The sequence below is a fragment of the Chanodichthys erythropterus genome, chromosome 20, assembly GCF_024489055.1.
Source record: "Chanodichthys erythropterus isolate Z2021 chromosome 20, ASM2448905v1, whole genome shotgun sequence".
In the NCBI taxonomy this organism is placed as follows: domain Eukaryota; kingdom Metazoa; phylum Chordata; class Actinopteri; order Cypriniformes; family Xenocyprididae; genus Chanodichthys; species Chanodichthys erythropterus.
Window position 1 is genome coordinate 30,506,345 of NC_090240.1, and position 24,102 is coordinate 30,530,446.

At 36.8% G+C, this 24,102-nt stretch overlaps 1 protein-coding gene across 1 annotated transcript; it reads left to right on the forward strand.

The window, feature by feature from the left end:
• Positions 1 to 5,270: 5,270 nt before the first annotated feature.
• Positions 5,271 to 24,098, forward strand: si:ch211-236h17.3 (carbohydrate sulfotransferase 11). Its single transcript, XM_067372352.1, has 3 exons — positions 5,271 to 5,737; positions 19,303 to 19,385; positions 20,514 to 24,098. Exons 1-3 carry the CDS (start codon positions 5,644 to 5,646, stop codon positions 21,357 to 21,359), a joined length of 1,023 nt encoding a protein of 340 aa, XP_067228453.1. The 5' UTR covers positions 5,271 to 5,643; the 3' UTR covers positions 21,360 to 24,098.
• Positions 24,099 to 24,102: the final 4 nt, after the last annotated feature.

Genomic DNA, 24,102 nt, shown 5'->3' on the forward strand with positions numbered 1-24,102 from the left:
ACATATACACCGATCATACATAACATTATGATCACTGACAGGTGAAGTGAATATCTCTTCATCACAACACCTGTTATTGGGTGGGGTATATTAGACAGCAAGTGAACATTTTGTCCTCAAAGTTGATGTGTTAGAAGCTGGAAAAATTGGCAAGCGTGAGGATTTGAGCGAGTTTGACAAGGGCCAAATTGTGATGTTAGATGACTGGGACAGCATCTCCAAAACTGCAGCTCTTGTGCGGTGTTCCCGGTCTGCAGTGGTTAGTATCTATCAAAAGTTGTTCAAGGAAGGAACAGTAGTGAACTGGTGACAGGGTCATGGGCGACCAAGACTCATTGATTCATGTGGGGAGCGAAGGCCGGCCCGTGTGGTCCGATCCAACAGACGAGCTACTGTAGCTCAAATTGCTCAAGAAGTTAATGCTGGTTCTGACAGAAAGGAGTCAGAATACACAGTGCAGAAAACCAACAAAATATTGTTAATTTTGTTTTCTATGCATTTTTTTTAATAGTAAATAGAACTTAAGCTGTAGTTTGCCTTTTTTGACATATTTTTGTCAGATAAACACCTTAACCAAGTTTAAGTATAATGTACATAAAGTGACTAAATGTAAATCTAAGTGTAAACAGGCGTATACCCACAAAAAAAATCGTCCACATTTGGTGCATAAATTCAGAACAGAGGCTACAGCACTGGATTACTCAATCTCACAGCACTGACCTTCCTGACAGGAAAGATACCGCCAGGCTACATATCAAACATATTTCACTTCAAACACCCTTATGAAGTTTTTAAAAAGCAGTTACTGACCTGTGAACTTTAACACAGACACACCTGGTTCTTTCTCGCTTTCAGGCACTGATTGATCTCTAAGGATCTGCTTGGGGTGATGAAGTGCGGAAAAGCATGATTTACCCTACCATTAAACCCACCTATGCGATGAATTTTTATTTTTCTGTATCTAACCAATATTAATGTAAATCACGTTGACCGTAAACTAAATGTGTTCATGTGCATTCAGTACACCTCTGTGGCCAAGCAAACAACATTAGGTGCATATGTCCCATGTAGCACACATACTGAAACATTAGTCAGTGTCCATCTGTTCGTACAGTATGGCTGACCTGTTTAATTCCCATATTTCTGTGACCTATATAACATGCAAGCCTAACTCTGTCAATGAAACTCATTCTAAATCTTTTATTACTTACTATAGATATAATATTTAGAAATACAGTACAGTCCAAAAGTTTGGAACCAGTAAGATTTTTAATGTTTTTAAAAGAAGTTTTGTCTGCTCACCAAGGCTACATTTATTTAATTACAAATACAGTAAAAACAGTAATATTGTGAAATATTATTACAATTTAAAATAACTGTTTTCTATTTGAATATATTTCACAAAGTAATTTATTCCTGTGATGGCAAAGCTGAATTTTCAGCATCGTTACTCCAGTCTTCAGTGTCACATGATCCTTCAGAAATCATTCTAATATGCTGATCTGCTGCTCAAGAAACATTTCATGTGTACAATTGTACAAAATATTTGTGTACAATATTTTTTTTTTCAGGATTATTTGATGAATAGAAAGTTCAAAAGAACAGTGTTTATCTGAAATCTAATCTTTTGTAACATTATAAATGTATTTACTGCCACTTTTGATTGATTTAATGCATCCTTGCTGAATAAAAGTATAATTTCTTTAATTTCTTTAAGAAAAAAAAAAAAAAATTCATAGTGACCCCAAACTTTTGAACGGTAGTGTATAATGCTACAGAAGCTTTGTATTTCAGATAAATGCTGTTCTTTTGAACTTTCTATTCATTAAGGAATCCTGAAAAAAAAACATTGAAAATAATCATAAATGTTTCTTGAGCAGCAAATCAGCATATTAGAATGATTTCTGAAGGATCATGTGACACTGAAGACTGGAGTAATGATTCTGAAAATTCAGCTTTGCATCACAGGGATAAATTACTTTGTCAAATATATTTAAATAGTACACAGTTATTGTAATAATATTTCACAATATTACTGTTTTTTACTGTATTTTTTAACTATATAAATGTAGCCTTGGTGAGCAGACGAAACTTCTTTTAAAAACATTAAATATCTTAGTGGTTCCAAACTTTTGGACTGTACTGTATAAATATGGAAAAGTGTGATTTGTAACTCCACCATCCTCTCAAATTACAGTATATCATCAAAAAGCTCTTTAAATCACTGTCCTTCTCCATATCCAGTAGTTTAGAGCAGATATTTTTAGAGTGAAATCAGTTTTGGCCAGTACATTATTGTCCTTAAATTTAGTTTGTAAGATAAATGACTCTATAATATGAGACTATAAGTCTTGTATTACTGTTACTGTAAATAAATAGAATATTTTGCATGTATATAAATAGTGGAACAGCATTTCCGGGTCATTTTGACTCTGAATAAACATTATTATCAACGTTATTGGACTTTAACTCTGACCTGGATCAATGTGACTTGTTCTAATAGGGCTTATCATTAAAATTCTTCACAGAGGACATTGTTTAAAATTGGATTTTACATTGTTAATACTGAAATCTTGGTTAAAAATAGGATATTGGTACCTGTAAATCTGGCATTTCTGCATTCACTGTGAATAAACAGGATAGTGTATGCAGGCCTGCTTTTCTTTGTTGGCTGAACAGAAGGTGAAGCTGGACAACAGTGATAACTTATCACAGAAACAAATTTATGCTGACTGTACAGTTTTCAGTAATGGAAGCTGTGCTTAGGCTGCGATAGTCCAATTCACCAAAACCTCAAGAAAATCCACAGTCACCACATTGCTATAAAACTTACAGCCCTCACATGAACCCTGTGACATAGGGGAAAACTTAAAAACATGTTAATCAAAATACAAATGACGTTTTATTAACAAAGTTCAGGAGGAACAGGTGCCGGTAATTAACCTAATTAGCTCAGGTGTAGAGCATTCAGTTAATCAATGCAACCAATGACAAGAGGTATAAATACAGCAGACTTACTTCTGTTGGTCTAACAGTTCATCAGCATTCCTCCTCCACCTCATCTTCTCACTTCAGTTCTATCTACTTCTACCACAACTGGGGGAGTACTGTGGGTTCGGGCCAAAATTTCCGAGCTCAGAGCCCTCCCCCGGACAGCACGCCAAATATGCATAACTTTTACGGTAATTATTATACACTACCAGTCAAAAGTTTGGAAACATTACTATTTTTAATGTTTTTGAATGTGTATTTATTTAATAAATACAGAAAAAAACAATAATATTATGAAATATTATTAATTATTATTAATTACAATTTTATTACAATTTAAAATTATGGTTTTCTATTTTAATATACTTTAAAATATAATTTATTCCTGTAATGCAAAGCTGAATTTTCAGCATCATTACTCCAGTCTTCAGTGTCACATGATCCTTCAGAAATCATTATAATGTGCTGATTTATTATCAATGTTGGAAACAGTTGTGCTTCTTCTTATTATTTTTTTTTAACCTGTGATACTTTTTCAGGATTGTTTGATGAATAAAAATATTTAAAAAATAAAAGCAATTATTTAAAATATAAATCTTTTGTAACAATATACACTACTGTTCAAAAGTTTGGGGTCAGTAATTTATTTTTCTTTTTCTTTTTTTTTTTTTTTGGAAAGAAATTAATACTTTTATTCAGCATGGATGTGTGAAATTGATAAAAAGTGATAGTAAAGTTTTTATATTGTTAGAAAAGATTTATATGAATAATATATATATTTGAAAAAATGCTGTTCTTTTTAACCTTTTATTCATCAATGAATCCTGAAAAAGTATTAAGGCCTGTTCACACCGGGACGAATATCGCGCACAATTTTCGCCTACGTTTAACGCCTCTTGACCACTAAACAACGGGCGCCAATGTGAGTGTGCACACCGACGCGAAAAACGCGAGGCGTAAAGCGTCATTTTTTAAAAAACGCCTCGGGTTCGTTTTTTTGGTTTGACCCTCCGCGTTAAAAACTGGCCGACCAATGAGATTGGTGCTTTTGTTCACGTACCTGGAGCTACTGAAGTTATAGTAAAACACGACTTGGTGGCGCTCAAGCACAAAACAGTCTTGCCGAGCACACAAGACGACAAAGAGAAAGTAAGTAGACGAGGAAGACCCCTACAAACTATCCCTGCGTCTCAAACAGGTAGAAAAAGCCCTATCACCCTTCATTTTTAAGAAACTAATAAGAGAGCAGAAGATCTTAGAGATCTGGAGGATGAAAAAGGAATAAGATGATCTGAGAGATAAGATGGGGCTTGACCATTAAGAGCTTTAAAAACAAACATCAAAATTTTAAATTGAATTCTAAAATAGACTGAAGTAATGATGCTGAAAATTCAGCTTTGCATCACAGAAATAAATTATATTTTAAAGTATATTAAAATAGAAAAATCATTATTTTTAATTGCAATAATATTTCACAATATTATTGTTCTTTCTGTATTTATTATGAAATAAATGCAGCCTCAATATGCATAAGAGACTACATTCAAAAACATTAGAAATAGTAATATTTCTAAACTTTTGACTGGTAGTTTATGTAAATGTGAATTTGTGAAAGAACTTAAAAAGTTTAGCTGTTATTTTTCCTCCTGCATTCAAAGTTGGCTTGTATCAATAATGATTAGGCTATTTAATGGCATTGCAATGTAAATATCATGATGTAGCTGATGAATATGCAGGTTTGAAATGCAACACTCAACTGTATGCTGTGTATAACAACTAACAATCAATGGACTTCTTGAAGTTTGAAGACCCTGCTTTAGAGATAAAAGGGTGAAGCAATCAGTCAAATTGTTCCTGTATTTTCCACCAGATGTCACTAAACATACATTATTTGTAAAAAAAAAAAAAAAAAAAAAAAAAAAAAAATCACTTTTGACACAATGTATATGGTATTTACAACTAGACACGTTTATAAACGTGTGCCTGAGTATCACATCATATATTTGATTTTTTTTTTTAACGAAAAAAATAAGAGATTAGATTTCGTCTTTAAAGTCATAAAAATGAATTATAAAGTGTTAGGCTACTCAATTCTGAAAAATACTTTTTTGTTTGTTTGTTTTCGTTCGAAAACGCTCGAGTTTCGCGTTCCCAGTTTAGAGGGGTTCCAGTTGTTGCGTCACATCCAGGGGCCCCTGGGCACTCAGCTAGATGCTGGTGGGCGTGACGTCATGCCCGAAAGTTTGATACAATGCCCTCCATGTTTAGGGGAAGTTGAGTTCAACTGACAACAGCAACATGTGACGTACAGAAGACATGTAGATGATCAATGGAATTTACGCGTAATTGACGCAACCGCATGGGAAGCGACGGCTTGATGAAACAGAGTTGGACCTGTTAAGTTTTTAGGTGAATGGTTCGTGTAACACTCAACTATAAAGCGTCTGTTCTCCGGTAGACAAGCGGGCTGCTTCGGGTGAAACGTGAATCGGAATTAGTTTTCACCGAGTTGTTTTTGGACTGCAAATAGTGTCTGTTTCTTTCTATAATGAGGAACCCGCTGGACAGACGATTTTAGGACTGTTCTTCAGCCCTTCTCGGACCTCCGTCGCCGGGCGAGAGTCGGGCATCGTCCTTTAGAGGAGTATCAGAATGATAAAGCCCAAAGTGGGTCGGATGTTTCTGGCGACATGCGTCGGGTCGTTTTTCATTCTCATATTATACTTCCAGAACATCTCAAGATCAGGTGAGTCTTACAAATAAAGTAGCGATGTCTAATTCTTGAAGGATTTGTTCACTTGAGTCGGATCTTTTAAATGAACAGGTTCGCAAATCAGAACGAATCGGTTCGAGCGTTTGTCGAATAATGACACCGACTCATTCAACCAAGAACCCGTCACCCGTGTGATCAGGTGTCATTAGTTTAACGCATTAAATCCTATATCAGTTTTATCAACACATAACAGATAGGTTTTGAATTTTATTTGAACACACAGAAACGCCTTTCAATTGAGACATGCATTTTAATAGCCTATTGTTCACTCTAAATGCTAAATATAGCTATCCTATTTAGGTCCTGATTAAATGAGTTTGTTTTGATTAGCTGAATCTTGGCTGCAGTCAACAAATGAACTAGACACGTTTAGAGAAAATCTTAAATAATCATATATTCTGTTCATGTTGCTTTTTAAAATATTGTAACATCCAAGCCAATTTCATTAGCAAACCTACTGTTAGGTGTCTGTCATTTAGGCGTAAAAGCAGATCATACGGAAATGTACGAATGAGATCATACAAATTGGCCACGTAGTTGCTAATTGCCATGAGAGTGTGTTGGCAACATCTATGTTTTAAGATACTACTGAAATTTAGTTTGAGATTGAGTAAAGACTAATATTTTGCAGCTACAATATATAGTATCCTATAATCATTTGTTATTGGTGTACTAATTATTTAAATTGGAGAAAAAAGTTAGATAACTTGTTTCTTCATCTAAATGAAGGTTACAAATCAGACTTCTTCAAACAGGTCACGACCACATCCTAAATGCATTCTTTCAGTGATGACATACACAGCTTTTAACGTTAACTGTGGGCAAGTGCATTTTGACCTGTAGCTCCTCCCAGGTCTGGACATCCTAAATATCTCAGTGGTCAGTGACATTAAGGAAAGGTTGTTATTTTGCTTTGGTCTGATCAAGGTCTGATTAAATGTTGCTGTACATGAGGGGTGTGTTGGTTAAAGATCTAGGTTGGTTGCTAGTTTAAAAGGGCCAAATCCATGAAGAACCCAAAGTTGAGCCTCTTTGTTTTGGTGTCCCAACTGTTTACAGTTAGTTGCTTTTAGCATATATCCCTGCTCTTCCAATTGTGTTTCGCAGTCCAGCAGTTGACTGTTCAAACTAAGGTTTGGGGGGGTAAAATTTACCTTGGTAAATGTAGGTGCATAGATGTAGGTGACTTTGTTTCTTCAGTAGAACACAAATGATGATTTTTAACTCCAACCGTTGCGATCTGTCTGTCGTATAATGCATGTCAATGGGAACTTCATCTATAAGAGTAAAAATAAAGATGCACAGACAAATCCAATTTAAACCCTGCGGCTCGTGAAGATACATTGATGTCCTAAGACACGAAACGCTCGATTTGTGCAAGAAACCGAACAGTATTTATATAATTTTTTACCTCTAAAACACCACTATGTATCCCTGCACATCCGGTTAGTGAGGTCTGAATGCGCTCTGACAACAGAAGTGATCTCTCACACTCATTGAAGCAAAGCGCGAGCGATCACTTCCATCATTAGAACGCGTTTTTTTTTTTTTTTTTTTTTACCTCACTAACTGGATGTGCAGGGCAGCTGGACATAGTGGTGTTTTAGAGGTAAAAAATTATATAAATACTGTTCAGTTTCTTGCACAAACCGATCGTTTCGTGTCTTAGGACATCAGTGTGTCATCACGAGCCGCAGGGTTTAAATTGGATTTGTCTGTGCATGTTTTTTGACTCATAGATGGAGTTCCCATTGACACGCATTATATGACTGACAGACGTTAAAAATCATCATTTGTGTTTTACTGAAGAAACAAAGTCACCATGCCCTGGGGGTAAGCAGATAAACATCAAATTTTCATTTTTGGGTGAACTATCCCTTTAAAAGTTTTGCTACTTGCATCTTACCACAACCTCATTTACCGCTACAACTAAAGTGTTGCGTTGGAATTCACACTCATCTCCTGTGAGAAGTAAGCCCCGCCTTATTTGATTTGATTGGCCATCTCAGTAATTTTAACTTTCTGTCACTTCTGTCACACACTAATGGAGTGCAGCAGAGCAGCATCAAGAATATCAAATATTGGGGTGGGGGACAGTTTGGCCATTTCAAATTATGACTTGTCCCACTCAATGTCTATGGTGGTCCCTGTTTCAAACCTCTGTTAAAAGACTTAAAAAGAACCAGTGAGATCTTAAGCAATGACCGTCTGATTGAAATAACGATTTAGTGCTTTGACATCACTTCTATTTGACAAGCTTAGGTAGATAAAGTTTAGATAACATAGACATGCATGCCACATAATGGCAGTTCCTCTGACATACAAAAAAAGGACATCAGAGTGACTGCTTAGAACAGCGAGCGAACAAAAAAGGCTGTTCAACCCCAATGGAAACAAAGCAGACAAAGAGAAAAACTACCCGTGGAATGTTTGGAAGGCCCCCACTGGGAGACTCTAGGGCATTCCAAAACCTTTTAAACCTTTCCCCTGATGCCTCCGAGAGGAACGGATCACCTTGAAGAAGGATAGCATGAGATTAGAGAAGAAGGGGAATTAAAGGTCAGTGGCTTTGACTTGAGTTTTGGGATATCACCACTGATTACTTGCATTCATGACAGTGTACGGGGGTAAACCTGTGCTGTGACAGTAATTCATGAGTTTGAAGCCCATCTGGACAAAATCAGAAACAGCATGAAGTGGTGAAGTATATGACTACAAAATATATGCAGGTTATGGAAAGTCTCCTGTGAATTATGGATAAGAGACTTTGAACATAACCTGGTAGTAATAGCTAATCTTTGTTCATGTTTTTTTTTTTCATTTTGCAAACAAAACCTCTTTCTCTTTGTCCATATAGAGCCAAGTTCAGACTGTTTTTGTGAAAATTTTATTATACAGCCAAGATTGCAAGGCTGGCGTCGATTTGGCGTCGCCCTTTTTTTCTTTTCTTTTTTTTTTTTTTAATTAAACAAATAATCCACTTCCCCTGACTAGATTAGGTTCCATTGAACCGTTCCTGTTTAGGCATGTTAGTATGCAGTTAAACAGCTTCTCAAGAATAGTTCAGGATTTGACCCTATAAAGTTCTCCTGCCAGAGGCAAATTGCTCAACTATGGCAAAAGAACGTCATGTGATCCTTCATTTGTCTCTCCTTAACAGGTGTTTGTAGATGTTCACACCTGCATTTTTGAAGACGCTTCTTTCGATGGGTATCATTCACTTATAACTGCTGCACTGGATTAACATGTTTATGCAGATAGAGTTATTCTTATTTTCAATCAAATGTAGATGAATCCAGGTTATTCTAAATGAGGAAACCTTTATATAGGCTTAGACATGTGATTAAACTTGTATCATGCAAATGAATGTTCAAGATTTTCTTGTTTGGCTCATGGACAGATATTCGCCGACCCTGTGACCACTCAAGATTTTCTCGTTTGGCTCATTGTCAGATATTCGCCGACCCTGTGACCACTCAAGATTTTCTTGTTTGGCTCATGGACAGATATTTGCTGAGCCACACCTCTTCAGTGGTCACAGGGTCACACTTCACAGGAAGTTTGGCTATACAATATACCACTGTGTCCTCTAAGCTTTTGTCCTCCTAAAAAGTAGTTCCAATAAAAAGAGCTGATACAAGTGATCTTAAAAGTAGCTCTCTGTAGGGGTCTTGGCCTTAAACTTGCAGCAGCAATCAGTAATTACCTTAAAATGGCTTTTCTGTTTATGTATGTTTCTTCAAGAAACCACTTGGTAACTGTCCTCATGTGTTGGCGCATTTATGCTGCGATCAAGTTCGCAATAGGAAAGTTGTTGAATTATCGAATATTGAATTTCCCCTCATTCTTCTGCTGATATGCTTCTTTTTACCTGAAGCCAACATCAAGAAAACTTGTCCAGCCAAAAGGCAACAGTTGAGGTACAACTAATAAAATGTTAGTGGTTTGTCCATGAGAAACATATGGAGCTCTTTCCCTTTCTGTGCATTAAGTGCTTGTGAGTCAGTGCACAGAGCAGATACTCAACTTGACTGTGGGTGAGCTTTTGTCAAAAGACCTTTTGAACATTTCCAGTAAAGTGAGGGTCAGTTCTTTGCCCTCAGCTTCATCACACCCACTGTGTGATGGGCAGTATGAAACTAAAATGATGTCTCTGTCCTTTTAAAGTCTCAGACAGTTCTTGTTCTCCTCTGATAAACTTTAATACTGCGTCTGCAAGCAGTTTCGCTTATCTCACCACCATCAATTACTCACACTTATGTTTACAGAGAGACGCTGCTGCTGACTTCACCACACGTCATACTTCTTTTTGCTTGTATAGTTTGACATAGACAGTCTGCTTAATCCCAGTTGAGCATTTTACTCAGCTCCCTTACAGTTTGCTGTGGTAAAAATCCATATTTAAGGGTAATGGTAAAGTAGTTTTAGGTATTGTTGATGTTGATTGTCACAGTTGTTTTGTTCATTGCAGCAATGAAATGGGTCACGATAGTCAACTAGTTGTCCAACAACCGACTAGTCGACAAATTATACAGGGCTACAGGGTTCATTTGTTCACGGATAATTTGTTCCGAAGCATTTACACCACATGCCTTAAAACATGAGCTCATTCTTTACCATCAAGCAAAACCTCCAATGCTCTTACATTGGCCTGTTGGAAAAGTTGATGAAGTCCATTACTCTAGAGGCCTAGAAGCGAAACTGTCTTTGATCCTTGAAAATTGAGTCACATTATGAAGTGATTGAAGGTCAAATTGGATTTTGGAATTGTATTTTCTCCAGTAATGCAGCCTGAATTGTTTCCTAAATTGTTTACATGTCTTTTACACATTTTACGCTCTAGTTGTAGTAAATTGGAGTGATTATGCTCACACAGGTTGGCGTCAGCCTTATCGATTTCGGAATAAATCACCTCGGGAGCTATAATCCAAGACTTTGGACTGAAAACATGCATTTAACAACAGATTGAAAGGGTTTTTCTCACAAAACTGAAAAGTAGGACATCTTTTACTCACTTTCATGTTGTTTCTAAACCTGTAGAGCTTTGATATCTTTTGCAAGAACGCACAAAAAATTATAAATTTTGAAGGATGTCTTAGTCTTTGTCCATGCAGTGAAAGTAAATGTTAAGACCCCACTAGCTTTCATTGTACGGGCCCGTTTAAAAAAAAAAAAAAAAAACATCTTTTGTGTTCTGCTGAAGAAAGAAAGTCATACAGTTTGAAACACTATGGTGAGTAAATGACAGAAGTTTTCTTTTGGACTGAACTAACTCTTTAATATTAGATCCTATGTGCAAAGCATGATACATGATACTCTCTTGCACAGATAAACTTTCAGCAGTTTAGAACCACTTTCTGACTGGATCCTGCAGGCACATGTGTTTGGCGTCATCAGCCAATGCTGGTTTGTCTAAGCATTGCATTACCCATAAAATGACATAACTCTGGGAGCCGTACTGCTCTACAGAGCCAAGTTTCCCAATAGACCTGTTTTATATTTTATGAGCAACTGCGCACAAGATGCATTTGATTTAACGTGCTTCCGGGGCATTGGTCAGTATCCCGCCAGCTCTTCCTTTCAGACAGTCGAGACAGATTTTAAGCAGTCAGAGATTTGGATGGAATAAGAAAATCACGCTAGGTGACTTGTACAGATTGTTTGATTGCCAAACCATGGCACACGTTTGGATATAAGGCAATTCCAACAGCTTGAGGTTTGCAAGTTTGAAGTATCTTCTCTTTTGTTTTGATAATTTGTTCATGATTGATCAGGACTGGGGAAAAGAAAAAGGCTGCGTCCTTTTAATAAATAAAGGGAAATTTCCAGCCTAAAATGGAATTTTGGGATTTGGGACGAACAGTGTCGGCTCTATGTTAGGCAGGGATAGAGTGACACCCTCACACAGAGGCTCAGTGGAGAAAGAGAGAAGCACAGTCTTTCTTCACCTTTTCATATCATATGCATCTCTTTCTCTCTTCTCAATTTCATCTATAGTTGTGAGAGTAAAGCCATTGCTATGAATGGAATACTGTACAGTACGACATGCTGGGCCACTACGAGTGGACGTAACTCTACCCAAATCTCTTATTAAGCACATTCTTCATTCTGTAATGGATTTTGCTTTATGGCATATTAAGGCACCCACTGGAGTCTTGCTTCCTCTAGTGTGCTTGGGGCAGAAAGAAAAATGATTGCTTTAGTCAGATAACTATTCACTTCTGCCCTAAGAACACTTTATGGTAAGTAAAACTACTTTTTACAGAAACAGGTCTCTAAGGTATTCATTAGAATTTCAGAATAAGCATTTTAGTATTTTTTTTTTTTTGCACAGTAATCAAATCAGTAATTCTCAGTCATGTTCTTTCTTGTTTAAAAATGTTTCTTTCATACTTTAAAGGTAGGGTAGGCAATTTTTTATAAACACTTTTTGTTATTCTTGTTGAAACTCTCTTCACATCCTGATAGCATTCATTAATAGAAGTGGTCTAAATATTAAAGTAGTCAATAATTTTATCCCTTAAAACTCATCTTTGATCACCAAAATTACATATTTAAACGTTTTGTTTTTTTTGTTTTTTTCCTGTGAAAAAATGCCTTTAAAATAGCTTGAATGTATCTCTACACCATTGCCTAATTTAATATATACAGTTCTATGAATATGATAATTAGCCCTGCCTCCACTCACTCGGACGAGATCCACTCGGTCAACTTACTGAGGTAAACGCTGCACACATAACGGTGATTAATATAATTATCATTTTGCTTGACTACGTTATCAAACAGCCACGGGCGGACTGGCCATCTGGCATACCGGGCACTTTCCCGGTGGGCCGGCGTGCTTTTGGGGGCCGACGGTCGCCGACCGCAAAACAAAAAAAAAACAAAAATGAAAGTGAAAGTGGTAGGCCTAGATCGGCAGCCCAATACTTTTTCAATAAGTAGTAAAGCAATACAAACGCAAACGGGCGTTTTAAGTTTAGAAACATTTTGAGTCACCCCTCCCTTGCCTCACAGTGGTTTGGTCCACCGCGCACGTCACTCGCTTGTGTGTAGATTATGTAAAGTCAGTCGGCTGTCAAGGCTATTTTATTCAAAAACATCGGATGAAGTGATTATTTTCTCTTTAATGCTGACGGTGCTGAGTAATTGGTCATAACTAAAAACTTAAAAAATTCAAATACACACATAAAATAATGCCAAAATGCCTGTCTTTGCGAGTATTCATGTTAACACAGTCAGTTGTTTTAAACACGTGTAACAATATGGATCAGCAGCCTAATATACCTGCTGCCAAATTATATATCAAATTATATCTACATGGCAGTTTTTCCCCATGATATCTATGTCCAAATTGTGGCCATTGAAAATACTGAGTGGCTAGTAAGGAAAACCACTAGCCACAGTGGCTGGCGAGCACTGATGGCAATGCAATTAATCATACCATGCAACAACAACAAAAAAGGTGATAATTGATGATTTTTTTCCCAAATTTTAGCGATTATAATGTTACCTAGCTTGTTTACCGTAGCTTGATGGATATGTCACCCACACCAACAACAATTAACATTGTGATAATAATATGTAAACTGTAATAAGGCTAATAGATTTACTGTTGTGTGTTGGGTTATGCTCAGTGTGTATTCATCGTATTTTGGTGACTTGGTTGTAAACAACTTAAAAAAAAAAATGTATATATATATATATATATATATATATATATATATATATATATATATATAATGAAATTATATAATTGGTAATATATAACTATATAGTCATGAAATTATATATATATATATATATATATATTTTATTATATATATATATATATATATATTTATATATATATATATATATATATATAATAAAAAGCGGAAGGACAGGTGGTATTTGTGATCTTATGTGGTGGTGGGCCGGTCTGGGCCAAAATGCCAGGGCCGATTTTTGGTCCCAGTCCATCCCTGCAAACAGCTAATAATGTGTTGCTAATGTTACACAAACCATGTTCAGACCGCTGCCTTCTAACAGTTTTGCAGACATTAAAAGAAGGCTCTGTCTGCGTGACTGTGGTTGAATATGACCCTTCGCAATAGATAATGCTTTACAGTGAACTCTGTTAGAGAGCTACATAGGGCAATTTAACTAAAAACGCGTGTCAGAAGCATTAAACAGCAGATGCATCTGTCAAAGCACTCTAGGGCAAGACGAGGTGAACGCTTATGCTTTTGTTTGAAGTGCTCATAAATATAAAGCATTCTCATGTTTCGGGCAACTTGGATCATGTAGCAGTTCACTCGTCCTCCACTTTTTTATGTGTTTTGTCCATAGAAATGTGTTATTTACTACTGTAAAGTGCATGACTGACTGATGGTTTTTAAGCACAGTGCGTAGACGTGACTAATCAATAATCAAATTCGTTGTCGATTATTTTTATTATTGATGCTAATTGATAAAATTGATTAGTTGTTGCATCCCTAATAGGATTGATGATGTATTGATGTTGTTAATTTTGGAAAAAAACAAAAGTGACATTCTCTCTATTTCAAATAAATGCTCTTCACTGTTTTCAACACTGATAATAATAATAAATGTTTCTTGAGCAGCAAATCAGCATATTAGAATGATTTCTGAAGGATCACGTGACACTGAAGACTGCAGTAATGATGCTGAAAATTCAGGAATAAAGTACAATTTAAAATGTATTCAGATAGAAAACCATTTTTTAAAGTGATTATTTAATTTTTTAAATCTTATCTTTCTAAAAATATTTTAAAAATTCTAATAACCACAAATGTTTGGAATAGTAGTGTAAAAATATAATCAGTGTTGAGCTGCAATATAATACACAAAGCACTAAGTATGATCAGGTACAAAAGAGGACACTGACAAACTATATAGTAAAATGACACAAGTTACTAAGTCAGTTTGATCTGCTTTTCTGTGGTGTTGCATCTTCCAATAATACTGGAAATTGCGTTCTTGCAGCGTTTTCTGGGGGAAAATGCATGACTCAAAACATGCGGCACACAGTTTTAATGCTCATTATACATGAATAAGAACAGCTTACGAAATGTCTTGATTTCAACATCAAACTGGTTTCGCTTCTGCTGGGTTTCATGACACATACAATGCTTCTTTACCTCACGATATCCAGGAAGCTTATGTTTCCATTGTATTTTCACCCAGAGAAACATGATTCTCAAAGTCATTTGAATGTGCTTCCAATACCGCAGCCTAATTATATTTAGACTATAGGGGCGAGAGCACCAGCTGTGAAGCCAATTGAGAAGATAAATCATTTGATTTCGGAAGTAAAACAAAAAATCAGAAGTCACCGCACAGAACAAAAAACTCTCTCCACACGAGGCCGAGCAGAATTCGATTAGTAAGCGAGCAGTTGCAGCGCCGCAGGAGGGCTTCCTGCCCATTACCTTGCGAACTTTTGATAAAAGCCTGCTGATTTGTATGTTGTCCTCTATAAACCCTCACAGGCCAACATAAATGGCCACAAGCCTGTGTAGCATTCCAGCAAACAACCTTTGTTGTTGCCGCCTGGCCTTAGTTGACTTGAGGAACCTCACTATAGTGCATACTAACAAGGTTAAAAAAGAGACCTCATTGTTACCCACCTTTAGAAGCCATTTAATGCTTTTTTTCTACCATGTAGCTTGTTTTGAGGAACTCATTTAGTATTTCTTTGGGTGAAACTGTTTTCTCTTGTTATTATTTAATTTCATCTGTCTTTTTCTACTAGCAAGAAAAAAAAAATCATAAGAGGAAGTTAGCTTGCACTCATGTCGTTCTGTGGTTGTGAATCAGACAGTCTCTAACGGTCTCTTGCACACACTTCCTTTTAAAAATGATTATTATCTGATGTTTATTATTGCGAGTATCTTGGACGTATAGTTTTAGGCTGCTCTGATATGATTGTACTGGACTGAGTATCATATAGTTCCTTTTTATGACTTTGTACACCAACATTTGACAACTGCATCATCTGTTGTGAGGTCATAAATATGAGCTCAGGTTGTTTGAAACAGATGGGAGTATTTTAAATAAGCCTATTTTATATAAAATATTTTACATTGAGAGCACATGCTAACATACAAGGCTTTACACTAACATTTTTATGACATTCACTCAGCAGGTCGAATGTATTTGCTGAAAGGCAGACGTCATTAATGGGTGCTAATCATCTGGCGAATTAAGCAATCAGGAATTTTAATTAAGGTATATGACTAGATGCTCCTGGAAGGTTACCAAGCAACATCTTCATGAATGAATTAATTAATATTCACATGCCTAAATTTTGCAGCCTAATTTTACAGGGCTTATAAGTGAACTAGCTATTCAGGCTATGATTTAACTTGTTTAGAGTACTTTATATATTTAGAAACCAGATCACTTCCATTATAAACAAGATAAGCATTTCACTTGCAAATGTTGCATGGTCACTCTTTTACTACACTGTAAAACCTGATATGTAGTGATGGCCGATTTCGAAACACATGCTTCATGAAGCTCCGAAGCTTCATGAATCATTTGTTTTGAATCAGTGATTCGGAGCGTGTATCAAACTGCCAAAGTCACGTGATTTTAGTAAACAAGGCTTCATTACGTCATCACTGTTTCTAAACATTTCAAAACAGTTTGAAATTTCAGTGGTTCACCGGTAGGGGGCGATGATAAAGTTAACCCATGAATCGTGCAGATTCACTAAGAAGCATTGAACAAGTGTCTATGGGTTTTACCTGATCTCTGATCAGTTTTATAAATTTGTAGATGTTTTAATTAGACATTAGAATAATTAAAATGAATAATGGTAGTTATTAATCCCTTATTGGCCTGTTTAGCTTGAGCCATGGAACAGGGAAACAAGCCTTGAAAATTGATAAAAGAACAGATATACAGTCACTCTATATGTAGCCTAATCTTATTAGAGAATTAGTTAATTGCATTTAATAGATTTTACTTTCAATAAAACATTTGCAATATATTTGTAAAAGGTGTTTTTACTGCATGTTTAGTTTGAGTTTTGTTGCATTTACACTCTTTTGACCACTAGGGGTCACCGTGGAGTCAAGTGTCAGATTGTTTCGAAGCCTCGAATCATCACGGCACATTTGATTCAACTGCTTCAGTGTTTCACGAAGCCTCACTCTGCCCATCACTACTGATATGTTCGGAATACTCAAAACATTTAAGTAAACAACTCAAAGATTATTTTAGTAGAACTAAAAAAAAAAAATGTACTACACAAACTCGCTAATTGCAATTTCATTCAAATATTGAATAAACTGAAACAAAATCTTCATGGTTAAATGTTAGTTAGCAACTGCAAACCAGCATATGATAGTGTAACCATCAAAGAACTATCACTATTTACTTCAATGAACTGTTAATCAACACACAGTGTATATATAGCCTTTAAATTTCACTGCCCATTTTCGACCTAACCACAGGCACTACTCTTCACCACGATGGTAACCCGACAAAACTTCAACAAACATACCAAAATACCAAAATAACAGAACATTAAATAATAAAAATCTTTCCCCTGTATTAAGCCCCGTTTACACTAATGCATTTTTGTTTTAAAATGGTGTTTTAAAATGAAAATTATCCAAAAGCATGCATGCTGGTAACTTGAAATCTTCTGCAACTCAGTTTAATGTTGATTGGATTCTGTTGATAACATCGTTTCGAGCACTGACGTGACGTGGATGATGTCCCTTTAAGTCGCTCAATAAACTAAATAATTAATTATAAGGGTTTACTCAAAAATGTTGAGCTACACAAAAATAAAACTAAACTCAAAATTGTAATTGTTTTAAGTTGCATCAATGATTTAACAGACTTTAATTGCAGTCTACTCAATCTTTATAAGTTTTATAAGTTAGTAGTACTGTTCGGGTTTACAGTGTATATAAGTAAAATAAAAAATTAAAGCTGTTAGTTTTCACTGCAGAACTTACACATGTTTTTTTTTTTTTTTTGAATTTGTAGTTCATATATCCATCTGTCTGTTTGTTTGAATAATGAGTATATGTAAAAGCTGGAGAAGCCATCAGTGCCGGCTTTCATAGCACAATTTTTGGTCTGTATATGTACTCAACCCCCTCCCCATTTCCTTCTTTCTGCCTTTTCCATGTTATATCATGTTTTTTTCCCCCCATTTTCCATTTGATCTTCATATAATCCTTTTTTTATAGGTCTTTTGGCACTTTTCATGAATATGGTACAAATTGGTGACCACTATTTCTTTTTAATCATTAGAGGTACAGTTTTTTTATTTTATTTAAATTTAGTTGGCTTAATGTATTATTTATCATTGTCTCACGTTACCATATTTTATTGAACGTTTTTAAACATATAAATCTGCTTTAGTGTACATAATTTTTTTACATAATCCCTGAATTACGATCAGCATTTTTTAAGGGTTAAACATATTCTTTCACTCCCTCTTTCACTTTGTTTTACCATGGATGCTTACCCCTCTACTCTCTCTCAGTGTCCAGACTTGCTAGCTTGCGCTTTCTTTCCCTGAGCATTTAAAGTATCCCTTTGAGTTAGCTGGCACATGTGCAAAACCAATCACTTACGTTAGCGGCAAGGGCTCCAACACAGACTGAAGGAGTGTGTATGTGTGTGTGTGTGTGTGATGGGTGGGAAGGGGAGTAAGGGGGGAAGTGGCTTGGACTGAAAAGAACAGACTGTTCCTATAGAGAATGCAAATGTGAAGGAGGAATTTTATGGCTGATCAGCTAGGTGCAGGAGTCAGAGAAGGCAGTAATTGTGCACCAGCCTGATCCCCGCAGCTCCCCATATGCTCAGCTCTAATCAGCTCATAACTCTAACGGCTCTAATCTTTTATTGCTCAATAACTTATTGCTCAATAACTCACGACACAAGGTCACGAGTCCCTTAACCCCTAAGAAACTCTTTCTGAGGAAAAAGTAAGTGATGCTTGAACTTGCAAACAAAACAATGCAGGGATGTTGTGGGCGGTTGCCAAGTCATAGCTTTGTGGTCGCTAAGGCGAGTGGCTTTTTTTGGGGCAGTCGTGACCTAATGATTACAAAGTCAGACCTGGGTTCGATTCTCAATACCGACAGAGAAAATGACTGAGGTGCCCTTGAGCAAGGCACCTAAACCCCATTCACTCCCTAGGCGCCACAGCTAAAATGGCTGCCCAATGCACTGGGTGTGTGTAACCACGGTCTGCAGTGTGTGTGTGTGTGTATTCACTACTCACTGCTACTAATGTGTGTGCACTAACTTGGATGGGTAAAATACAGAGTACAGATTTCGGGTATGGGTTACTATATTTGGCCTTCACGTGTCACTTTAATTTTTAGTATGTTATGTGGTTTCTAGGATCTTCTGGATGGTTGCTTTTTGGCCTACATCAAAAGTCTGAATGATATTCTGGTCAATAGAAGTTCCTCTGAAATCAGTAAATGTACCCATTTCGATTTTGGAGCCATTATCTTTGTTACCATTTCTCATCTTTTGCTTTTGTTGTGTGCTTGTAGCTTCTGAGCAGATTTCGGGTCAGAACAGTTTCCCAGTTAAATCAGGAAGAAGTCCTTTGCAGACACTACAAGAAAATGACCAGGTATGTATTTTTACAGCTGAAATCATAGAAATGTTGTTGACTAATAATTATTAAATAAGTTATGAAATTATTAAATAAGACAAAGTTAACTTGATAATACTTTTTAAAAAGCAAATATATAAGAGTAAATTATATGATGTTGGTGGATAGCGCTGATTAACAGAGGATGGGGTGCATTCCTCAAGCCCATGTTGTTGAAGAGACAGATTTTAACAGCAGTGGAAGTCGAATTACTAAAATAACAACCTCACATTCCTAGAGCAGCTCAATTCACTTAGCCCTAACACCTTATTCATGCCATCATCTTATAAAGACGCATGTAAACTAACTGACAAAAACAAAATTTATATGCATTACAACTATGTAGTTTCTACACTTAAAGTGGTGAGCAGAATTTTACAAATTTTTATTTTTATTTTACAAAATTTTAAAAGATGTTTTTGCTGCTTTAAACATTAAAGAAGAGTTTGTTTCACATGTATTTTTTTTTTTTTTTTTTTTTTTTATGTAATTATTATGTAAATTATTAACTATTTACTCATCGTCATTCTTTTGAAGCCATGCAATAGTCTTGGATCTTTACAGGCACTGTTCATTGTGTAACTTTATTGAATGGAAAACAAACAGCCAAAATCTGCTAAACATCTGCTCTTTTTATGGACAGAATAAAGTCGCATTGGTTTGGAATGGCATAATGTCTGAGTAAATGGTGACAGGTTTTTCATTTTTTGCCTTTAAAGGTCTGAGTGGATAATCTAGATAAGGTCCTTCCAGTTGAATCACTACCAGCTCATCAAATCCTATTATATTCTTTTTATCAAACCCATCTGTGGATCATCCCCCAGGCAAAACGTTACCCTCCCATAACAGCTATGTGCCTCATGGTTTCACAAGAACTTCCCTCAAACCCAGCAACTGTCTAACTATATAAAGTCACACAAATACGTGTAGGCAATTTGTGGTTTCCATAATTGCAAAAAGTAATCTTACGTTCGGTTTTAGAAGGAAAGATTTTCTGTTTTAAAGCAATAGTTAACCCAAAAATGAAATTCTGTTCTGAACCCTTGGTGACGTTTTTTTTTTTTTTTCCTTCTATTTCCTCTTATACCACTCTTTCCTGTCCTCCAGCTGGAGCAGTCCGCAGTGCAGGCCACTCTGCAGGGTCGAAGGGAACTCCTGGAGGAAACCTGTCACACCCACACCCGCAAAAGACGCGTACTCGGCCCAGAGGACCTCCGCCACCTCATAGTGGACGATAAACACAAGTTACTTTATTGCTATGTCCCCAAAGTGGCATGCACCAACTGGAAGCGTGTAATGATGGTGCTAACAGGCAATGGGCGTTACCGAGAACCGCTGGCTATTCCCGCCAACGAGGCTCACGTAGCGGGCAACCTGCGTTCGCTCTCGGAGTACTCCACGGCTGAGATCAATAAGCGTCTGCGCACATATCTGAAGTTTGTCTTTGTGCGCGAACCCTTCGAGAGACTCGTCTCGGCCTATCGTAACAAGTTCACCCGTAGCTACAACACGGCCTTTCATAAACGCTACGGGACCAAAATCATCCGGAGGCATCGTGCGGACCCCCAGGCGGAAGCTCTGGAAAAAGGCAATGACGTCTCCTTCGAGGAGTTTGTGTATTATTTAGTAGACCCTCAGACTCAGAGAGAGGAACCATTTAATGAGCACTGGGAAAGGGTTCACTCGCTTTGCCACCCTTGCCTGATCCATTACGACGTGGTGGGCAAGTATGAGACTCTTGCGCAAGATTCACGCTACATCCTGAAGTTAGCAGGTGCCGAAGGAGAGGTGAAATTCCCAGCCACCTCCAAGAGCACCAGGACCACGGGCGACATGGCTGCCAAGTTCTTTGACAACATCAGTCCATTTTACCAGAAGAAACTCTTCAATCTTTACCGAATGGACTTCTTGCTTTTTAACTACTCTGTGCCGGGATACTTGAAGTTGAGATGAGAGTTCGAGCATGTTTCAACTTATCCCAAATCTTGCTCACATGTCTTGCGGGCACAGACATTTGAATTTTGCTCTTGTGTCTGAATTCAAGTGAACTGCCTGGGGGAACCTATAGAGGAAGCGTCTTGAATATGGCATAGCCCTCGCTCCTTTAAAGCCAAATTCAGTACTGTGAATGGATTACTGCTGGCAGGGGTGTTGCATCCCATCCCAAAAGTTCACGAATTACTGCCTGTAATTCCTTTGGCTTTGGTAACTTTCGACCGAGCTCCAAATATGTGCCTTTGTCCTTCTGAATGTTGATAAGTGAAGCGGGATTCTTCATCAACGGACAAATGCTATGAATGTTTCATCTTCTCTTTTAATCTTCACCACCCAAAATGATATTTATAGTATTGTTTACATAGCATATTTATTGCGGATTTTACTCTTGAACTGGAACCAGCAGAGCCTTGACATTAATCTCGAAGAGATTTCTTGCAGATGATCTCGAAGCCTCCTTTCTAAAATTCCCTGGATATGATTTCAGACCATAACTTTACTCCCGATCACAAAGGTAGTTTCCAAGTCTGAATGTAACAAACCATCAACTTTTTCAATCAGATAGCGGGTCATATATCGGAGAGAGTCAATTTAGACTTCTCTTGCAGTTGCAAACTGGACAAGGCTGTCTACCTTGGCTGGTTTAGCTAATCTGGAATGAAACGGTGTTCTCACAGAGTCACCCCTTTATTTAGAATGCAACGGGCTGGGTAAACAGTGCATAGCTGTGGTCGGGGAAAGGTGGACCCTCATCAGTGCGCCTCTTGTTGAGCTATGGTTGCAGGGTGAGGTGCAAACTACCCACTGGGCATTGCAGGTCAAACATCAGCATGATCCTGGGAGGAAACACTCGTCTTATGAATTCGTAATAAGGGCTGAAGTGCAATAAAGGTTTTTAGTGAGGTACCAGTATGTGTTTGAGTCAGCAGAAGATTTTCTATCCCTTGCAACTCCTAAAGAGAGAGAGAATCAACCTCTTGCGTCTGTGCACTACAGTACAGTTTAAAGTCCTGCTATGGGTTTCACGACTTTATGAAATGTTCTTGTGGTTCATTAGCATTTGGTTGAAACTGCCTTTAGGAATTTTTATTATTTTTTTTTTGTCTGCAGAAAAGGCTAATCAATGGAAGCTTGTTTTTGCCACTAAATAAAAAAATATAAAAAAGGTAATTGCGACTTTTTATCTCACAATTCTGACTTTTTTTCTCACAATTGCGAGTTTTTATCACACAATTCTGAGGAAAAAAACTCACAATTGCGAATTACAAAGTCAGAATAGCATGATATAAAGTCAAAATTGCGATATAAACTCACAATTGTGAGAAAAATTCATAATTGCGAGTTTCTATCTAGCAATTCTGACTTTTTTTCTCACAATTGTGAGATATAAACTCCTCGACTTTCCCCCTACTACTTTATAAGATGTAATTGACTTTTTTTCTCACAATTGTGAGATATAAACTCGACTTTTCCCCTACTACTTTATAAGACGTAATTGCGAGTTTAGAAACAAGCTTCCATAGTAATGACTCATTTTTATGGTTGAAATGATGATGAAATGTTTAGAGAAAGGGTGAGAATGAGTCCGAGTAATATCTAGCTGACAGGCAGACATGTCCTGGTGCACAGTGGGTACCTTGTGTGCCACATTGCCTAACAAAATTGCTCTTGGAAATGTTTTGTTGGAAAATATTTTCGATTCAGCTAGTTAGTCACTATTTCACTGTTTAACTGGAATCTTCCAGAATTTTCTAAGGACAAAGACATCTGCAGGTCTGCTTAAAAGTTTGCATACCTCTTGTAGAATATACATTAAGAACCAGTGGGTGTAAACTTTTTGAATGGGATGATTGGGGTAAATCATCATCAGCTTCTAAAGGGCAGTGCTGAAAAAAAGACCTTTAAACAAAGTCTTGGCTCTTAAAGCATTGTTTTGTCATCTTTAGCATCAGTGACTGTTTTCACCTCTCTATGAGAGTTCTCTGTGAGTCCCTCAATTGTCCTCAGTTTAAGATGGATTTGGAAACAGTCACTGTTGAAAAGGGTTTAAAAATGCAGAAGATGCTAGAAAACCAAAGAATGTGAGTAACCTCGAGGATTTTTCTGAAGAACAGTGCTGTTTAACTGCTTTTGAACTGATTCATTTGTGTAAATTCTGTTATTATTTTGTCTTGTGGGCTATATGTCACCATCTGTTATGTGAAACCTTATTCAGGACAGTACTAAATAAAAAAATAGCATGAGTTTTTTTATGATCCCTGTTAATATTAACATTTGCATCTTCTACAAGGTGTTTGTAAACTTATGAGCAGAACTGTATGTCTACAATTATAACATATTTCAACAGATGATATATCTTGTCATTTGAAGAGGAACGTCACATCGTTATATATGTTACAGAAGTCCCAATGTGTTGTCAAAATGTAATTATTCTAATGTAAAACCTTGAATGTATTGTAGGTTGATTCATATGAGAAAATGTGAGTGTAGGAAAGCCTTTCACTATATGAGCTGAGCTGTTGAGAGTGTAGCAACAGTACGTGCCATTTGTGATGTAACTAACAGTTTGCACGTGTTTTGAAAGCTTGTGGGCATACATGTGCTGCAAAACTGTGAATGTCAGTTTTGAAGGGTAAATAAATTTGTTTTTTATTGTATTTTTGTTTTTCAGTGGACAACAGGGAATATGTCAACCAACGGT